Raw genomic sequence first — 16368 nt, 5'->3', positions numbered from 1 at the left:
ACCTAAACTGACAGGCCGGGCAAGGAGAGCATTGATCAGAGAAGCAGCCAAGAGGCCCATGGTAACTCTGGAGGAGCTGCAGAGATCCACAGCTCAGGTGGGAGAATTTGTCCACAGGACAACTATTAGTCGTGCACTCCACAAATCGGGCCTTTATGGAAGAGTGGCAAGAAGAAAGCCATTGCTGAAAAAAAGCCATAAGAAGTCCCGTTTGCAGTTTGCCACAAGCCATGTGGGGGACACAGCAAACATGTGGAGGAAGGTGCTCTGGTCAGATGAGACCAAAATTGAAGTTTTTGGCCTAAATGCAAAACGCTATGTGTGGCGGAAAACTAACACTGCACATCACTCTGAACACACCATACCCACTGTGAAACATGATGGTGGCAGCATCATGCTGTGGGGATGCTTTTCTTCAGCAGGGACAGGGAAGCTGGTCAGAGTTGATGGGAAGATGGATGGAGCCAAATACAGGGCAATCTTGGAAGAAAACCTGTTAGAGTCTGCAAAAGACTTGAAACTGGGGCGGAGGTTCACCTTCCAGCAGGACAACGACCATAAACATACAGCCAGAGCTACAATGGAATGGTTTAGATCAAAGCATATTCATGTGTTAGAATGGCCCAGTCAAAGTCCAGACCTAAATCCAATTGAGAATCTCTGGCAAGACTTGAAAATTGCTGTTCACAGACGCTCTCCATCCAAACTGACTGAGCTTGAGCTATTTTGCAAAGAAGAATGGGCAAAAATTTCAGTCTCTAGTTGTGCAAAGCTGGTAGAGACATACCCCAAAAGACTTGCAGCTGTAATTGCAGCGAAAGGTGGTTCTACAAAGTATTGACTCAGGGGGGCTGAATACTTTTGCACGCCACACTTTTCAGTTTTTCGTTTGTAAATAAAAATGAAAACCATGTATCATTTTCCTTCCACTTCACAATTATGCACCACTTTGTGTTGGTCTATCACATAAAACCCCAATAAAGTACATTTACGTTTGTGGTTGTAACGTGACAAAATGTGGAAAAGTTCAAGGGGTATGAATACTTTTGCAAGCCACTGTATAGCTTTTCCAATAAAGTTTAATGCTGTACGTACTCACTCTCCCTGCGCGTTGGATTTCGAGGTTTCCAATCTCCGTTAGTCAGATTAGTGCAGGTGGCGACCTTGTCCAGTTGATCGGGAATAGCGGCGTCAGGCTTGTGAAATAAAATAATCCGTGTTCCCAGATTTTCACAAGCTCCAGTTTCATTCATAGAACGAGTTCTCACTTAAATGTAATGGCAAATTTCCGACTCTTCCAGTGCCCAACTTTCCGTTGCCATTACTACACAGGTAAGTAGGAGTGATCTTATGCAGACCAAATAGAACAGCTTTTCCAGTCGTTATTTCCATTGGTTCTTTATTGAAGTAGTTGTACAAACAAAGAAATTACCGTACCAGGTTTTCCTTATTCTGCATACAAGTTGTAGCTAGCTGTTCTCCCCAGTCTGGTGAGACCTGTATGCTCCCCCTCTCTGTGCCTGGTCTGCCACTCCCTGTCCACTATACCCATATATGTATATGCCCCTCTGTGTATCTAATGACCACCCCCAAGTGTCCAAAATAATACTGCAAGATATATCTAGACAAAATAATATAATATGCCAACAGTAGATAGCCTAAACATAAATGGCTCCTACAGTACCTGTACTAGTGCCCTCAGGACGTCAGTGGTGCATAAATGGGTAATGGCCATAGATTTCTGGGATTCTCTGTAATATCCACTCTTGTCCCATAGACAGAGCTTGGATGCGGCCTATAATTTTGCTTAATTGGAGCACTTAAGTATAGAGGGACCTTGGAATGCAAGTCCATCACTCCCTGAAAGTAGCAACACAAGTGAATAGAATGATAAAGAAGGCATATAGCATGCTTGCCTCTATTGGTCAGGGCATCTATCTAAAACTCTGATCTTGTCATCTTCTGGTATGCGCAGCTTTTCTATTTGCGGAAAAACGGTACGTGATAGCGCTACACTTTTTCGCCAGTTCACTCACTGTTCTTCTGTGCAGCGAGTGCACCAAGTTTTATTCAGATTGGTGACATAATGTAAAGGTTAGCGAGAAAACGCGTGTGCGCAGATCGATCTCCTCTACTACCAGTCATCGCCGCGCGGATTGGTCCCTTTTCCTGTCGCTCCGTGGGATGGTCCGCCCCTTCCTGCGCCATCGCGCCCTTACTGGAGATGAGGATAGCCTGCGGAGGTCTCCAAACGGACACAATCTTCGGAGAGACCGGAAGCGGCGCGAAGTCAGCGATATCGGAGGTGTCAGAGATGCCGAAGGTGTCGGAGATGTCGGCAAACGGAAAGCGGAGACTCTGATCCCGGCGGAGAACGACCAGCAACCAGCGCCCACTGTGAGTCCCCATCGCACTGCCAGCTCCAGCCCCTTGCCCTCTTCAAGATGGCGGATGTGCAGGAGTGGGCGCCATCTGTGTATGGCAGCCTGCCCGCAGTCCGTCTCTTCACCTTTTTTAAATTTTAAGTCCTGTCCAAAATGTTAGTGGAGGTCTTTTATGTGGTGGGTGGGGGTGGGGAAGGGGGAAACTTTATTTCTTAGTCCCCTACCTGGTCAGAGAAGCAGCATCCTTCCGAGCTGCTTCTTCGCCTCGTCCTCGCGGCCTACCATCGAGAATGGAGCGGCGTTTCCTGTCGGGACCGGACGGGATTACAGCTTCGGCGGCGGTGGCGCAGCGCTGGGATACCAACACGGAATGGGCGATGCCTTACCGGGTCACCGTGCGGTAAGCTCCGGAGCGCTGTGGCCGCCGTCTCCCAACATCGCGGAGCTGTGGCTGTGGGCGTCCGGCCGTGGGCGGCACTGGATTTGGAGCGCCGCGGAGCCTGGGATCGAGTTCGCCGGGGTTGGAGCTCCAACCGGCGCGGCCTGAGGACTACGAGTGCCCCGGTCTCCGGGGAGGAGGCAGCCGCTCCAGACTTTCCAAGCCGCTGAGGAATGTTTCACCCGACGCCGGTTTTCCATCTTCACGGCAAGAGGGCGCTGAAAATTATCGGACTGGCTGAAAGGCCACAAATGGGCCCCGACCTCGGGTGTTTCACAGAGGAAGGAAGAGGACTTTCCCCACAGTGGAAATTTTTGATTCTGGTGTGGGGGGACGTTTGTATTGAACTCTATAATGTGTTGTGTCCATTTTCTTTGTTTCTTTTAACCTTTTTCTATGGTTTGTATGGAAACATTATTTAATTTATGTAAAGCACTTTGGTGTCAATGCGAGTTGACTTAAAATGTGCTATATAAATAAAACTTACTTACTTACTTACTGGTCCCCCTCAATGGCTGCTGCCCCCCTCCCCCGTGATACACTCCTCTCCCCATGGCTCTTCACCGTCTTTTCTCCGAGCTCTCTCCCCCCTCCCGCCCCCGCCTACATACCCCTCTCCCCCCACAACCCCCCTGCCCACACCCCCCCACCCCTGCCAACGCACACCCCTCCCCTACACACACCCCCTCCCCTCCCACATCCCTCCTCCCCCTCCCACCCATACACCCCTCCCACCCACACACACCCCTCACCTCCCACCCACACACTTCCCCCTCCCCCCCCCAACCCCCCCCCCCCCTTCCACACTTGAAGAGGAGGAGGGGGGAGTGCTGGTTGATGAGGGGAAATGAGCTGCGCCTGCACAGTTAGGGGCTATGGGCGAGTGGTGGAATATTGCATTGGGGGAACAGGTTGCGGTGGGGGAACGGGTGAGTGGTGTAATATTGCGTTGGGGAATGGGTTGCGTTGGGGGACCAGTCCTCCCATGTGACTGGGACTCAACGGGTCCCACTTAGTCAAGTTATGTATAAAGGTTGGAAGTCATGTTGCACCTGTTAAAACTGATTATACCATATTTGTAGTAGTGTGTGCAGTTCCTGTTGTCACGCTATAAGAAAGGTATGGAGGCTTTGATGAGTGTGCAGAACCACCAGGGTGTTATAAGAAACTATATGGAAAGGATGGACAAACTTGGATGGCTTTCTCTGTATCATCAGAGACTGATGGGTGATTTGATAAAAGTATATAAAATTATGAGCGATAGTCATTATTTTATCAGGGTGGAAATGTCAAATAATAGAAGGCATATATTTAAGGTAAGAAGGGGAAAGTTTAAAGGAGAATTACAAGATAAGTTTTTTTATAGTGAAACAGGTAGGTGCCTGGAAAACACAGCCAAGGGAGTGGTAGTAGATAAGACAGCAATGTTTAAAATACATTTTCACAGACAAATGAATAGGCAGAGAATAGAGGGATATGCAGGCAGATGGAATTAGTTAGAATGACATCTGTTATGATGGGCTAAATGCCTGTTCAATGTTCTAATATGCGCTTTTACCTCCTCCCTTTTTTCGATTTAGGCCCCACTTTGTAGATTTTTTAACCTGCACTTGATTCAATTTATTGTACCATCTATCCTGCTCAAAATGCAATTTCTTCTTAACTATACTGTCATTACTAAGACACCAATCAGAAAAGGCACCAGATATTTGTGAAATGGTTCAGTTCAATCTGAAGTGAGACTCCAGTCTTTCCTTCAGTATTAGGAAATTCTGAGCAAAAGTCACTCCTGCTTTAGTTGCCCTTTGAACTCTTATTCTTCAGCTTACCACTGTTCCAACAAAGCTTAGCATAAATTTGAGGAACAAATCTGAGAAGGAAGATAAACAAACATAACAAAAATACTTAAAACAAATCTCCAAACATTCAAATGCACAAAATTTCAAATTGGACAAAATGCACAAAACAGAAACAGAATTCAGTTGGTCTTTAAAGTTTAAATTGCCATCTCTGAGGGACTGTATTTGTTTTTGAGACATACCCATAACCTCCTTTGCCAGAAATTGCCTGATAATTGGTATAAACAGATAACAAATGAGGAGGATGTAAAGTTTTTTAAAGAAAGACATAAAGGACTATCGATGAATAGCAACAAGAAAGTGCCATTAAGAAAAAGCATGGATGGACACAAAATGCTGGAGTAACTCAGCAGGACAAGCAGCAACTCTGGAGAGAAGGAATGGGTGACCCATTCCTTCTCGCTATAGATGCTGCCTGTCCCGCTGAGTTTCTCCAGGATTTTGTGTTTATCTTCGGTTTAAAACAGCATCTGCAGTTGCTTCCTACACATTAAGAAAAATCACAGTGGGGAGTAGGTACAGCTACAAGGTTGTTCTCCAGGATTTTCAACCTTGTCAAGAGGCCAATATAAAAGCATTGTGAGCCAAATAGGCCAATGGCTCAAATAAAAAATAAAAAAATCCCCATTTATAGGAAGAAACTAAAAGGGACTGGATGCAGTGTGGCTTTGCCAGGTTGTTATCTGCTTTCAAATTATGAGGACCAGAAATGTATAACCTTAGTTTGTATGCTCTTGAGAATAAGAGATTTCATGAGTTAATTGACATGTATAAAATGTTGAAAGGTTTCACAGAGCGCTTGATTTAGATTGACGAGTCACAATTAAGTGGCATCTGGCCTGTTGCTGACCAGTGTCTAGCTGCTTGAATCACCTGGATCAAATTTGGAGGGCTGAACAAGCTGACACACTACAGCAAAGAGGCTTGCAGCAAGGCATAGGAAGGCTTCAGGAGCAAGTAGGCCTCAGAGCTTTAATCAGGTTCAAAGTTGAAGGAATTTTTAAAATGTTCATGATGCTCACATTAAAACATAGAAATAATTAAAAGCATTAAAGTAAACGAGGTAATGAATAAATAACTTACCTTGCTCTTTTCCTTCTAATCTATAGATAAAATTCCCCAAGACTTTGATCTTGTATTTAGTGTAAAAATGGTCTTTGTTAAAATCTGACAATGTGCACTTTAACTACATGTGATTTTTTTCTATTACAAATCTCAAATTGTGGAGTACAGAGGCAAATAAATAAATGATGGGCCTTTGTCCCAAACATTATGGAGGGCCCTGTCGATGGATTGGCTTGCTCATCAGATCTGGCTGAAATCAATCAGAGCCTGGGAACCTGGGAGTGTTGGGCTGGGAGAGAATTATGAAATTGGTTCGTTTATCCTGCTGCTGCATTTGGAGGATTTTGCAAATATAGAGATGTTGGTATTTCTGCAGTGCTTTGGGGGGTATCTGATGCAAGCAGTCCAAGTCTCTACTAGATATCTAGATTATTGAACAGGCTTTTCCTCAGATGGTAAATCTATGCTGGTACACTGAACATGATCTCTCATATCCTAAGATACAGACAATTATTCACATTCTCTAGGGTCTTATTGTGATGCTCAGTTGGAACCAACCGCTATAGGATCTTTGGTTGGAACATGTTGGTAGATGATCTTTAGCTTGCAAAGGTGTATGGTCAGCCCTGTTCCCTTTGTGCTTCAAGGAATGAGTTGTTAACACCTTGAACTCAGCCTCTCAATGTATTTCTGTGAGCATTGTCTGTAAGCTGCCTCTTTATAACCAAGGTTGGAGTGACTTGTTTCTGAAGTGGAGGTAATGGAGATTGAATGGAGATTCTCCATCCCACTCCCACATTGACCCCTCCCTTTATGTGTGAAAAACAAAGTGCTAGAGGAACTCGAGGCAGCATTGTGCAGAGAGATGGACAAACTACAGACAAACGTCTGAAGAAGGGTTTCGGCCCGAAACGTCGCCTATTTCCTTCGCTCCATAGATGCTGCTGCACCCGCTGAGTTTCCCCAGCAATTGTGTGTACCACCGATGGACAAACTATGTTTAGGGCCAGACTCTTCTTCAAAAATCAGTCTGAAGAATGGTCCCAACCCGAGACGTCGGCTGTCCATTTCCCTGCATAGATTGTGCCTGTCCAGCTGATTTCCTCCTGTCCTTTGCTTTTTGCTCAAGATTCCAGCATCCGCAGTCGCGCATATGACAGCTCACTGAACTACAATGAATTCAACAATTTCAGATAACAAATCTTTCTGGTTTGTAGCGAAACAAATTATTTTTTACCAGCCCAAGTTCTCCAATTAGTTTGGGGGGTGGGGGGGGAGGTGAATGAATGCACAGGATTGTGTGTTCTTCAGCATAAGATTCTACCAAAGAGGGAGGATCCTGTCACAGAAGAGAGATCCTGCCATGGCAGAGGGGATCCTGCCACCGAAGGGGGGGGGGGGGGGGGGGAGAGGATCCTGTCAGAGGGGATCCTGCCACCGAAGGGGGGGGGGGGGGGGAGAGGATCCTGTCAGAGGGGATCCTGCCACAGAAGGGGGGGGGGGTCCTGCCACAGCAGAAGGATCCTGCCGTAAGGATGGGGATATTGTCATAGAGTGAATTATATCACATATCAGAGTACTGAGGTCCTGGGGAAGAGGACCGGTCGCAATGCTGAGGTGTTTGAGAGCAGGTACCTCACCGATACTCCGCCGTCTCCATGCAGCGTGAGGCAACACTCTCGCGAGACGACGTCCGTTGCTTGCCTTGTGGCTGCAGCGCGCTCGAGGGAAGCCGCAGCAGCCGATTGGCCGAGAGCTGCATCACGTGGCCGGACCGGCTTCCCGACGACCTTTGCGCCGCGTGGAGATAACGAGAGACGAAGGGACGAGGGGCAGAGTGTGGCAGCGACGGCGGGGGCAGTGGACGTGGTGAAACCTTCCCGGAACAGCGCGCTCGGCCTTGTATTTCCCTTAGATATATAGCTCTCTCTCTCTTTTGTGTATAAATATACTCTTCACTTCAGCGTCGGCGGAGCACAAAAAACGAGAAGCGAACAGGAAATCCTCAGAGGAAATTTCCCCCCTAATCACCCTTTTTATTACCTTATCCCGAAGGAGGAGAGAGAAAAATATATAAAATAACGTCGTTTTTTTCCTAGTCAGAATTTTCTCACTTTTTTTTAGTTATGAGTCATGTGGCCATCGGAAATGTACTGGATCTAGATCAGCAGGTGAGTCAGCGGCAACTTGACTTGGTGACTCTTTCCTCGGCGGCGTGATGTTGAATGCTTTTTGTGTGTTTAGTTGAGGGAGGGGGCAGCCTGTGGGTTCCTTCCCACTTCTCTTGTCTTTTTTACTCTCCTTCCCCTCCAAGGCCGGTTGCGGGAAGTCCGCCGACAATGGCGACTTTTGTGAGTCTCGGAGCCGCCCCGCGCTGCGACTGGGAGGAGTTCGTTTTTTATGTATTAAAGAGTTTAAAAATACAAAATGGGACTCTTGTCCCTTTCCGCTTAATTTTGAGGACATTTCTCATTTATCTCCCCTTCCCCCTCCCCATCCCCCTTTTGGAGTTACGAAATGCGGTGGAAAAATTGCCGGGCCTTTGTCTTCTTCGGCCTCGTCTCGGCCGCGATGATGGGGATTGTTAATTTTCTCGGAAACCCGTCACTACTTTTACTTTTAAATCCACTTGAATTGTAACATCGGTGGAGTCTCACTTCGGGTTTTTGACCAAAATTTCGTAAAGCGAAGGGGTGGGAATTGACGGGTTTCCATTGTATGCTGGGGGAAATTAACATTAAATCCTGTAATGGCGGCCTTTCTGGTGAGCTGCCAACTATTCCCTCCACCGGCTACAGTAGCAGATTAAATATTTCCACGTGAGCACTTGTTTTAAAACCCGTCATTTAAAGCTCTTGACGCAGCCCATTGTATTCCCTGAAAACTACCTTCATTCCCAAATCTACACAAAATTGGTATTTTCAGGATGGATAAGCAAAAGGATGAACTCCTAGATTGATCAAACGATCTCATTAAATTTCTAATTACAAAGCCAACTTTAACTTCCCAGCGCATTCTTTTGTTTTCGAAATATAGAATAGCATTTTTCAGTTTTAAGGTTTGACTTCTGTTTTCATTTTTTTTCCTGTTGTGGTTATTTAACACGATTACATAACTTTATCGTATTACTCTCACCAGAAAGCCTGGCCTACTTTTTTTTTTGAACTGATCATTGTCACAGTGGCTTGGTGTTATAACTTGGTTGATCGTTTCAAATTTAATAAATGTACCGGTTAGACCTTTGAATAACCAGTAATATTTACGACTTTAAAAAAATCGTTTTATTGTCAAGCATTTAAATTCAAAAGAACGGCATGTTTCAAACCAATTTTAGCTGAATCGATTGCTGTTTTCCTGTTTACTGTAAGTCCGTGCGCTAGGAAACTGCGCCATCATTGTGTCTGGCGCAGCATGTTATTAGCTGAAGCAATCCCTGCGGCCAAATCAAGGACCCCCTCCCAAAGTTCGGTTCCAGATAGGATTGCATAGCTATTTTCAATGTTGAGAAGGTAGCGTTAAAAAAAAAATACAGTAGATGAAATGGATCGCTTGGCAGGAGGTGGAGGTAAAGTAAAACATTAAAATGGAGTAGTGTGTGATTAATTTCTGACGAAATCGTAGCGTATACGTCCCGGAGACTGACGGGCGGGGAAGGACCGTCACAAAGGTTTAAGTTTCCTGTAAACGTAACGAACGTGCGATGCCATTTTTTTTTCGTGACGCTTTGCGGTAAATTTCATGGAACCAGAGCCCCACGATGTAGGAAACATGGCTTAACGACCCTTTGCATTGAGGGCTTTGAGTGCAGTTGTACGTCATTCATGAAATGCCCTCATCGCCAAATTCTATCCTAACCTGATAAGGATCCCTACCGGAGGATTCTGCAATTTGTTATGCTGCTGGTTGTTACATTAGTCGTGGGCTGGTTTTGTTGCAGTTGGTCGTCGGCTTTTCAGGCTTTCTTTGCAACTAAACGGAATGAGAGATCATGACATCCAAAATCTTTTTAGCAGTTTTCAAATTTCAACCATGAATCCAGAAAGTGAGCGCTTTACTTTAATCTTTTGCATCCTTTAAAATGTCCTATTACATTTTGGAACAAAAAAAAGACTACAATTGTCAAAATTATTTCCATTGCGTTTGGATGTGTCTGTTCATGACATCCAAAATCGTCAAGGGCACCTGGTTGAAATCCCTAAATTGGAGTTCATTGTTGTACATGACAAGAAACTTAGATGCTTGGTAATTGGCAAAATGCCCGTTTAAATGTTTAAAAAAAGACATTTGGGACAATAGCATGGAAATCAGAAATCACTCCATTGCTTATTCTGGAGCCAAATGTAACCTAATTGAAGTAAGTGTTTTTTGTTAACCTGTGAGGGAAAATCTATTTCCAGAAGCTGTTTTGGCAGCTTTTTACACGTCAGTCAAAAGTTGTTTACAAATGAGCTGAGTGGAGGATGCTTTAAAGAAACACGATCTGGGCAAAATTAGAACGTCATGGTGGGACTGATGGGATCGGAGTAACCTGTGGTGGAGTTCCTAGCTAAATTGCTCCCTGACTATTAAAGAATTTGGGTCAAACCATCTTCAACTGTGGAGCTTCAACTTTTGTTTCCCCTTTACTCAATCCTGTCAGTTAAGTGTTCAGGGGAATCTCATTTTAACCACCACCATAAGTGAAAAGTGCTTATTTGTAGCATGGACGTTGAATAAACATTTCACCACAAAGAATGGTTATTGCACTAAAGTGCAAAATCTAGTGCCTCAACGTTTATAAAAAAGAAAAAAAAAAGACCAAAATAATATATGAATGGTTGGGGAAATAACCGTGTAGTTATTATGGGGGTGAACAATGCTCAACTGATACCAGAAGACATGGTTTCTTTTTATTCTGTGCTGCTAATCAAAATACCAGTTAAGCTATGAATTAAGAAGCTATTGTCCAAGAAATCTAGAACAATTTAATCGAGAGAGCAACTTTTTTATTTAGTTTACGTATTAAAAAATGTTTTATTGCTTATTTGATGCCTGCAGAAGGTGACTGGCATTTTGAAGGGGTAATGTGCCTCTACTTAAGGGGGGAAAACCTGATCTGAGCAGGCAGCATCTCCAGCGAGAAGTGGGTGACATTTTGGGTTGAGACCCTTCTCTGACATCTGGAAATATCTAAATATATTGAAGAAGTCTGGTGAATGCAAAGCAGGGTAGAGTGGATGCAGTGAGGATATTTTCTCTTGTGGGAGAGTTTGGGGCCAGAAGTCATAGCCCCAGAATAAAAGGATGTTCCTATAGGACGATGAGGGATTTCAGAAGCTGGTGAATCTGGAATTCATTGCCACAGAAGGCTGTAGAGGCCAAGTCAATGGATAATTTTAAAGCGGAGATGAGTGGATTCTTGAATAGTGTGGGTGTTGGGGGTTATGGGGAGATGGCAGAAGAATGAGGTTGAGAGGGAAAATAGATCAGCCATGATTGAATGGTGTAGTAGACTTGATAGGCTGAATGACCCAATTCTGCTCTTGTCACGTATGATCATGAATTTTGATAAGTTTTGGATTGGGTGTGAGGCAGATGAAGAAATGACTATAGGGTGTGCTTTGGGAGATGTGATAGAACAAATCTTCTCAACCAGTGCAGGTCAAAGAAGGGAGAAAAGTACTTGAATATAAATGGCTATGTTATTGAGACGAATAATTGTAGGCCAGAGCAATGTTAGTCTTTGATTTGCTAGATGCCGTGTTAGTGGACAAATGTGAAAAGTAATATTAGCTTTTCATGAAGGTCACACATAGCAAAGTAGAGCATGTGGCTTAGATTACAGAAACACTTGTGTGCAGAGAAGTTACTTGAGAGCAATTAAGGAAAAGAGTTGGATTTAAACCTACATAATTGTGAATAGTTCATCCTTCCCAAGGAATTGTACTGTGCTTTTTTAAATCGTGGGAATGAGTGAAACGTTTGTGTTCATGGCCGTGCCTTGAAGTTGGTGTGAAATGCTGCTTAAAATGGCAGACGGTAATTTGTTTTATCTATTCAATGATACATTTGGAATACAAAAACGTCTTGTATTGAAATTTTTGAAGGAGGACCCCTGGAGGCTCTTTGCAAGCATTGCACTGGTTTACAGATGTTGATTGCAGAATTTCAGTTAAGGGCCTGTCCCACTAACGCGACTTTTCAGCGACTGTCTTCGACCTTCAAGGTCGAGGACACTCGCCTGTAAAACCTCGAGCTGGATCGATCATTAGCGATGAAACCGCGAGCTGGATCGAGTCAACAAACAAACACATCACAAAGGCAGGTCCAGGGAAAGCGGGGGAGCAGTGTTTGAAATTCACACCCGCGATGAACAGGAAGGTAAAAAACGGCTGCAACAGTGTGCGGTAAGTCCTTTAGAGAGTGTGGGGGGGGGGGGGGGGGGGGCGAAGAAGTGGAGACATTTTTAAGAACTTTTAATAAAGTTCAGCAGGCATTTAACATTACTGATTGGTTTTCCTTAGTTCTGAAAACTCCAATGAGCCAATTAAAATGCCCGGTCAGCAAAGAAGATTGCCTATGGCTACCTCGACTGCCTAGCGACCCCACTCCACTGCGCTACGAGTTCAAAAGAACCATGCAGGCCAATTTTTACTCTGGAAAATTTTCCAGCATGCTGAAAAATTTTCCTCCCCCAAACTAAGGCCGTGGGTATGCAGGAACTTCCCTCTAGCAGAACAAGAGTTCCAGGGACCTCCTAGGACCATGTGTCGACTGTGCTGCGAGTTTGAGTCGAGCGCAGACTCTTCTAAACTTGCAAATTAGGGCGCAGCAATGGGACAGGCCCTTTAAGCATTTTACAATTTTAGTTCTGAGAGAAAACATGGAAACGGGCCCTTAAACATATCAGGTCCACACTGCCCGTCGATCACTCAGTCTGAAGAAGGGTTTCGGCCCGAAACGTCGCCTATTTCCTTCGCTCCATAGATGCTGCTGCACCCGCTGAGTTTCCCCAGCAATTTTGTGTACCTTCGATATTCCAGCATCTGCAGTTCCCTTTTGAACACTCATTACCACTAGTTCTGTTTTCCTACACCATCGGGCGCTAATAATTAATGCAGAGCAGCTCTTCCTAACTAAATATAGTAGAAGGCAATTTGGCCTATAGAATCTTTGCTGGCTTTTGGGGAGAAGCCTTATCAATTCCATCTTGTCTTCCATGGGTCCCTGCAAATATTTATGAAATACCTGCCTTTAATTACTAAAAACACTACTGGTGGAACTTGCAGTTACTTAGAAATTGTCCAAACTCTCCATGGCAACCAAATTCCTGGGGCAGCCGCACTAAATGGTGTGCCACCATGTTGCCCTTTCAGGAGTTCAATCTTGTATATCTCATATAACTATAAATTTCAATTCCTGTAGTCTTGTTCTGTATAATTGATGCTGACTTTAATTTCCCACTCGGCATATTATATGCCAGAATATTATAGCAATTTAAATCATGGATGATAATGTAAGTTGCTGGCATTTCTACTGTAAGCTTATTAATATACATTTTATTTATTTCAGCTTGCTGGCCTAGACCTGACATCGTCTTCAGGTGATGCTCAAAGTGCTGGAGGGGCTGGTAGTAAGTAGCAGCTATTTTGCCACAGCAGTGATCTAGAGATCAGGACTGCATAACATATCTATTATACCAGTGTGCCAAAATGGTTGTGCTTAATTTTTCTTAGGAATATTCTTGGGTATTTTGGATTCTGAACTGATTTATCCAAAGACAGGGTTGTGGTGGAAGGGTGTTCTGGCTGGATATCAAAGGGAGGTAAAGGAATAGAGCCAGTAATAGTGTAATGAAAAGTATATGGAAATTTATTCTGTAATATAATACATTGTGCCTATCTTAACATTAAAGACAGCTGGTGGTAATAGAGGTTCAGCATGATACAAAATGATCCATTGGTTGTAATCTTCACGCTATAGCACTCGTGTTTAAACATTTTCATGGGGGGTGGGGTGTAAGGGGCTAGTGAACTTCAGGCACTATTTTTTTTCCCTGCTGGCTTTTCACACATGTTTTTAATAGCTGCAAGTGTTTTTTACAAAAACAATTAAGGCTCTGTTACCTTGTTCAGTCTTTGCACAAACGTCAGAAGCAAGTGCTGATTAATGTCATCTAATTACTGCGGAGTGGTGATGTGAGGCTGCTTTTTTCAAGATGTTAATTCTTTCAATTTTTAAAGTAACGTGGTTCTTTAGTTCGTCATCCAAAAAAATATGGTGCATAGTCCACAGTGGCTTTGGTATTTTGGATTCTGAACTGAATCTAAAGGCAGAGGGTTGTGGTGGAAGGGTGTTCTGGCTGGACATCGGCACCATTGGTATTCCTCCAGGATCAGTGCTAGGACATAATTGGACAAAAATGTAGAGTTTTGATGTCTTTGTTAGGCTGTTTTTGGACTATATTCAGTCTGGGTGCCTAAGGCAGGTATAGCAGCATGCTGCTTGGATGAGGGGGTATGGGCTGTAATGGGAGTTTGGGCAAAGTTGGTCTGTTTTCTGTGGTGTGTTTAAGGCTCACGGGAGTCCTGGTAGAAGTTTATAAAATTGAATGGTATAGATAGGATAAATGGTCAGAACCTTTTTAAGAAGTTGAGTTTGCTAATGTGGGCTTAAAGGCCTGTTCCGGTGCTGTTTTATGCATAGTGCAGCTGTCTTATTTGCCCATCAGGATCATAACCATTATCATTGTAAATTTGGCATTACATTTGCAAATCGAAGATGTGTTCTACCTAGCTTAATATGACCCACCAGGTTCTGGTTGGAAAGCATGTTTAAAGTTGTTTTCGTCCAAAAAATATTCATTATTATTGGACGAGGAGGCGAGGGGGGCTAGGCAGCAGCAAATTAGATTTCTGATGTAGCCTACAAACTTTAGTGCCCTTTTTTCCCCAGTATCATTGGTGTTCATTTTTAAGCAATCAAAAGTGGCTCTGGTTTCTAGCAGGGTGTGCTAATGGATTAGTGATTAACTACAATAATTAGAAGTAATCTGTTGACAAGAATTAAATCCTGACAATGGCAGTTGTAGAATTGTTAAAATGTGGCCGTTAAAAGCTATTTGGAGTAATTCTGACCGTGGAAGTAGTCATTTTAAAAGACTCAGGTTTTTCAGGGACATTTGTTTCAATAACCAGCTGTCATCAAACCCATATTTGCCTTCCGGCAACTAGTAATCCTATTTAAAATCTGTTTTAGGACCCTGCACATGCTTGACATTAACCAACTGCTACCTTGACATTGAAAAGCATTATCACTGCAGATTCCCTCAATTGATGGCATGGCCCAGTTTGAGTAGTGGAAGGGATGTCCCAGCTAATTTGAGCGCACCTGTCCCAGCCGAAGCAAAGTCAGCAGAACCTATGACCTCACCCACTGTGATTTTCTGGAATGTAAATTAGTATACATTATCAACAATGTTCTGTACTTCCCTGGCTATCAGTTGTAAGCTCCTTCCCAAAACATGGCCCCTGCCATAATGAAGAGGAGAGGAGCATCACTTGTCTCAAGTTGCAGTTTACTGAATGGGGGGGGGGGGAACCCCTACTCCGGATTTGAATCCTAAACTTGAGTGCATTTCTAACATTCTCGTGGATTTCCTTAAGCCACTAAGGCAAATGCAACATCTAGAATGCATACAGCACAACACTTTTTTTTACTTAAACTTATTTTAAAATTAGCTTTCTCTTGTCTCCAGATCTATCACAGTAATGTTTGGTTAGAGATAGCATTTTACACCTCGGATCAAGAGTATATCTCATGTTGGGAATTGCTTAAATGGATTTTTAAAATAATTTAAGATTAATGACTTTGTTCATATTGAATATTTCCATTGTTGTATCTACCTCTTCCCCATCTTTAGAAGGTCGTTACATTCCTCCACATCTAAGAAATAAAGAAGCATCCAAAAATGGTAAGTCATATCATTCTCGGAACTAATGAGTGACTCGGGGGTATTCTCAATTTTTGGAGATGATCCGGAAACTATGGGGAGGGGAATGTTATGCACTGCTGGGAATTGACATTGGTACCCAAACTGTCTGAGGTTATTAACATTTTCCATATGTAAAGCTTATGCTTGTAGATAAATCATTGCTTTACATTATGGCATCTTTTGTGCTCAATGCTCTGATTCAACTCAAATTCCGTTATCTTTATATTGCACTAAATCTGTAAATATTCGGTAATGCTTATAGCTGTATTTTTGATGACTAATTCAACATTACGATGAAGGTAGACACAAAATGGAGGAGTAACTCAGCGGGTGAGGCAGCAAAATGTCACACATTCCTCTCTCCAGAGATGCTGCCTCACCCGCTGAGTTACTCCAGCGTTTTGTGTCTACCTTCAATTTAAACCAGCATCTGCAGTTCTTTCTTCAACATTAAGATGCTTGTTTTGACTACGTTTTCCACGTGAATTATCCAAAAGTCAATGTAAATTTGTGTGGATACAAGCACTCTAGTTTCTCAAATGCTATAGAGGCACACCCCAGCGCGTAAACATATACTTGGGTAAACAATGCACAATCGCTGGTCCTGTTTTATGAATGACCTGTGTTATTGCAACAGGAAGATGGCGA

At 43.6% G+C, this 16368-nt stretch overlaps 1 protein-coding gene across 5 annotated transcripts in view; it reads left to right on the top strand.

Moving 5' to 3' along the window:
* The first annotated feature begins 7528 nt into the window (after window positions 1-7528).
* ddx3x (DEAD-box helicase 3 X-linked) overlaps window positions 7529-16368 on the top strand; it is a 32292-nt gene continuing 23452 nt past the window's right edge. For 2 of the 5 annotated variants that reach the window (XM_033033074.1, XM_033033072.1), the window contains exons 1-3: window positions 7539-7918; window positions 13299-13359; window positions 15649-15699. In XM_033033074.1, the coding sequence (XP_032888965.1) occupies window positions 7874-7918; window positions 13299-13359; window positions 15649-15699 (157 nt within the window). In that variant the 5' untranslated portion in view covers window positions 7539-7873. Of the gene's footprint in view, window positions 7919-13298; window positions 13360-15648; window positions 15700-16368 lie in introns of all 5 variants that reach the window. The other 3 variants (XM_033033075.1, XM_033033073.1, XM_033033076.1) reach the window with 3 other exon arrangements.

Source organism: Amblyraja radiata, chromosome 14, assembly GCF_010909765.2.
Source record: "Amblyraja radiata isolate CabotCenter1 chromosome 14, sAmbRad1.1.pri, whole genome shotgun sequence".
NCBI classification, from domain to species: Eukaryota; Metazoa; Chordata; class Chondrichthyes; order Rajiformes; family Rajidae; genus Amblyraja; species Amblyraja radiata.
The sequence above is the reverse complement of the archived record's forward strand: the minus strand, read 5'-3'. Positions and strand labels throughout refer to the sequence as shown.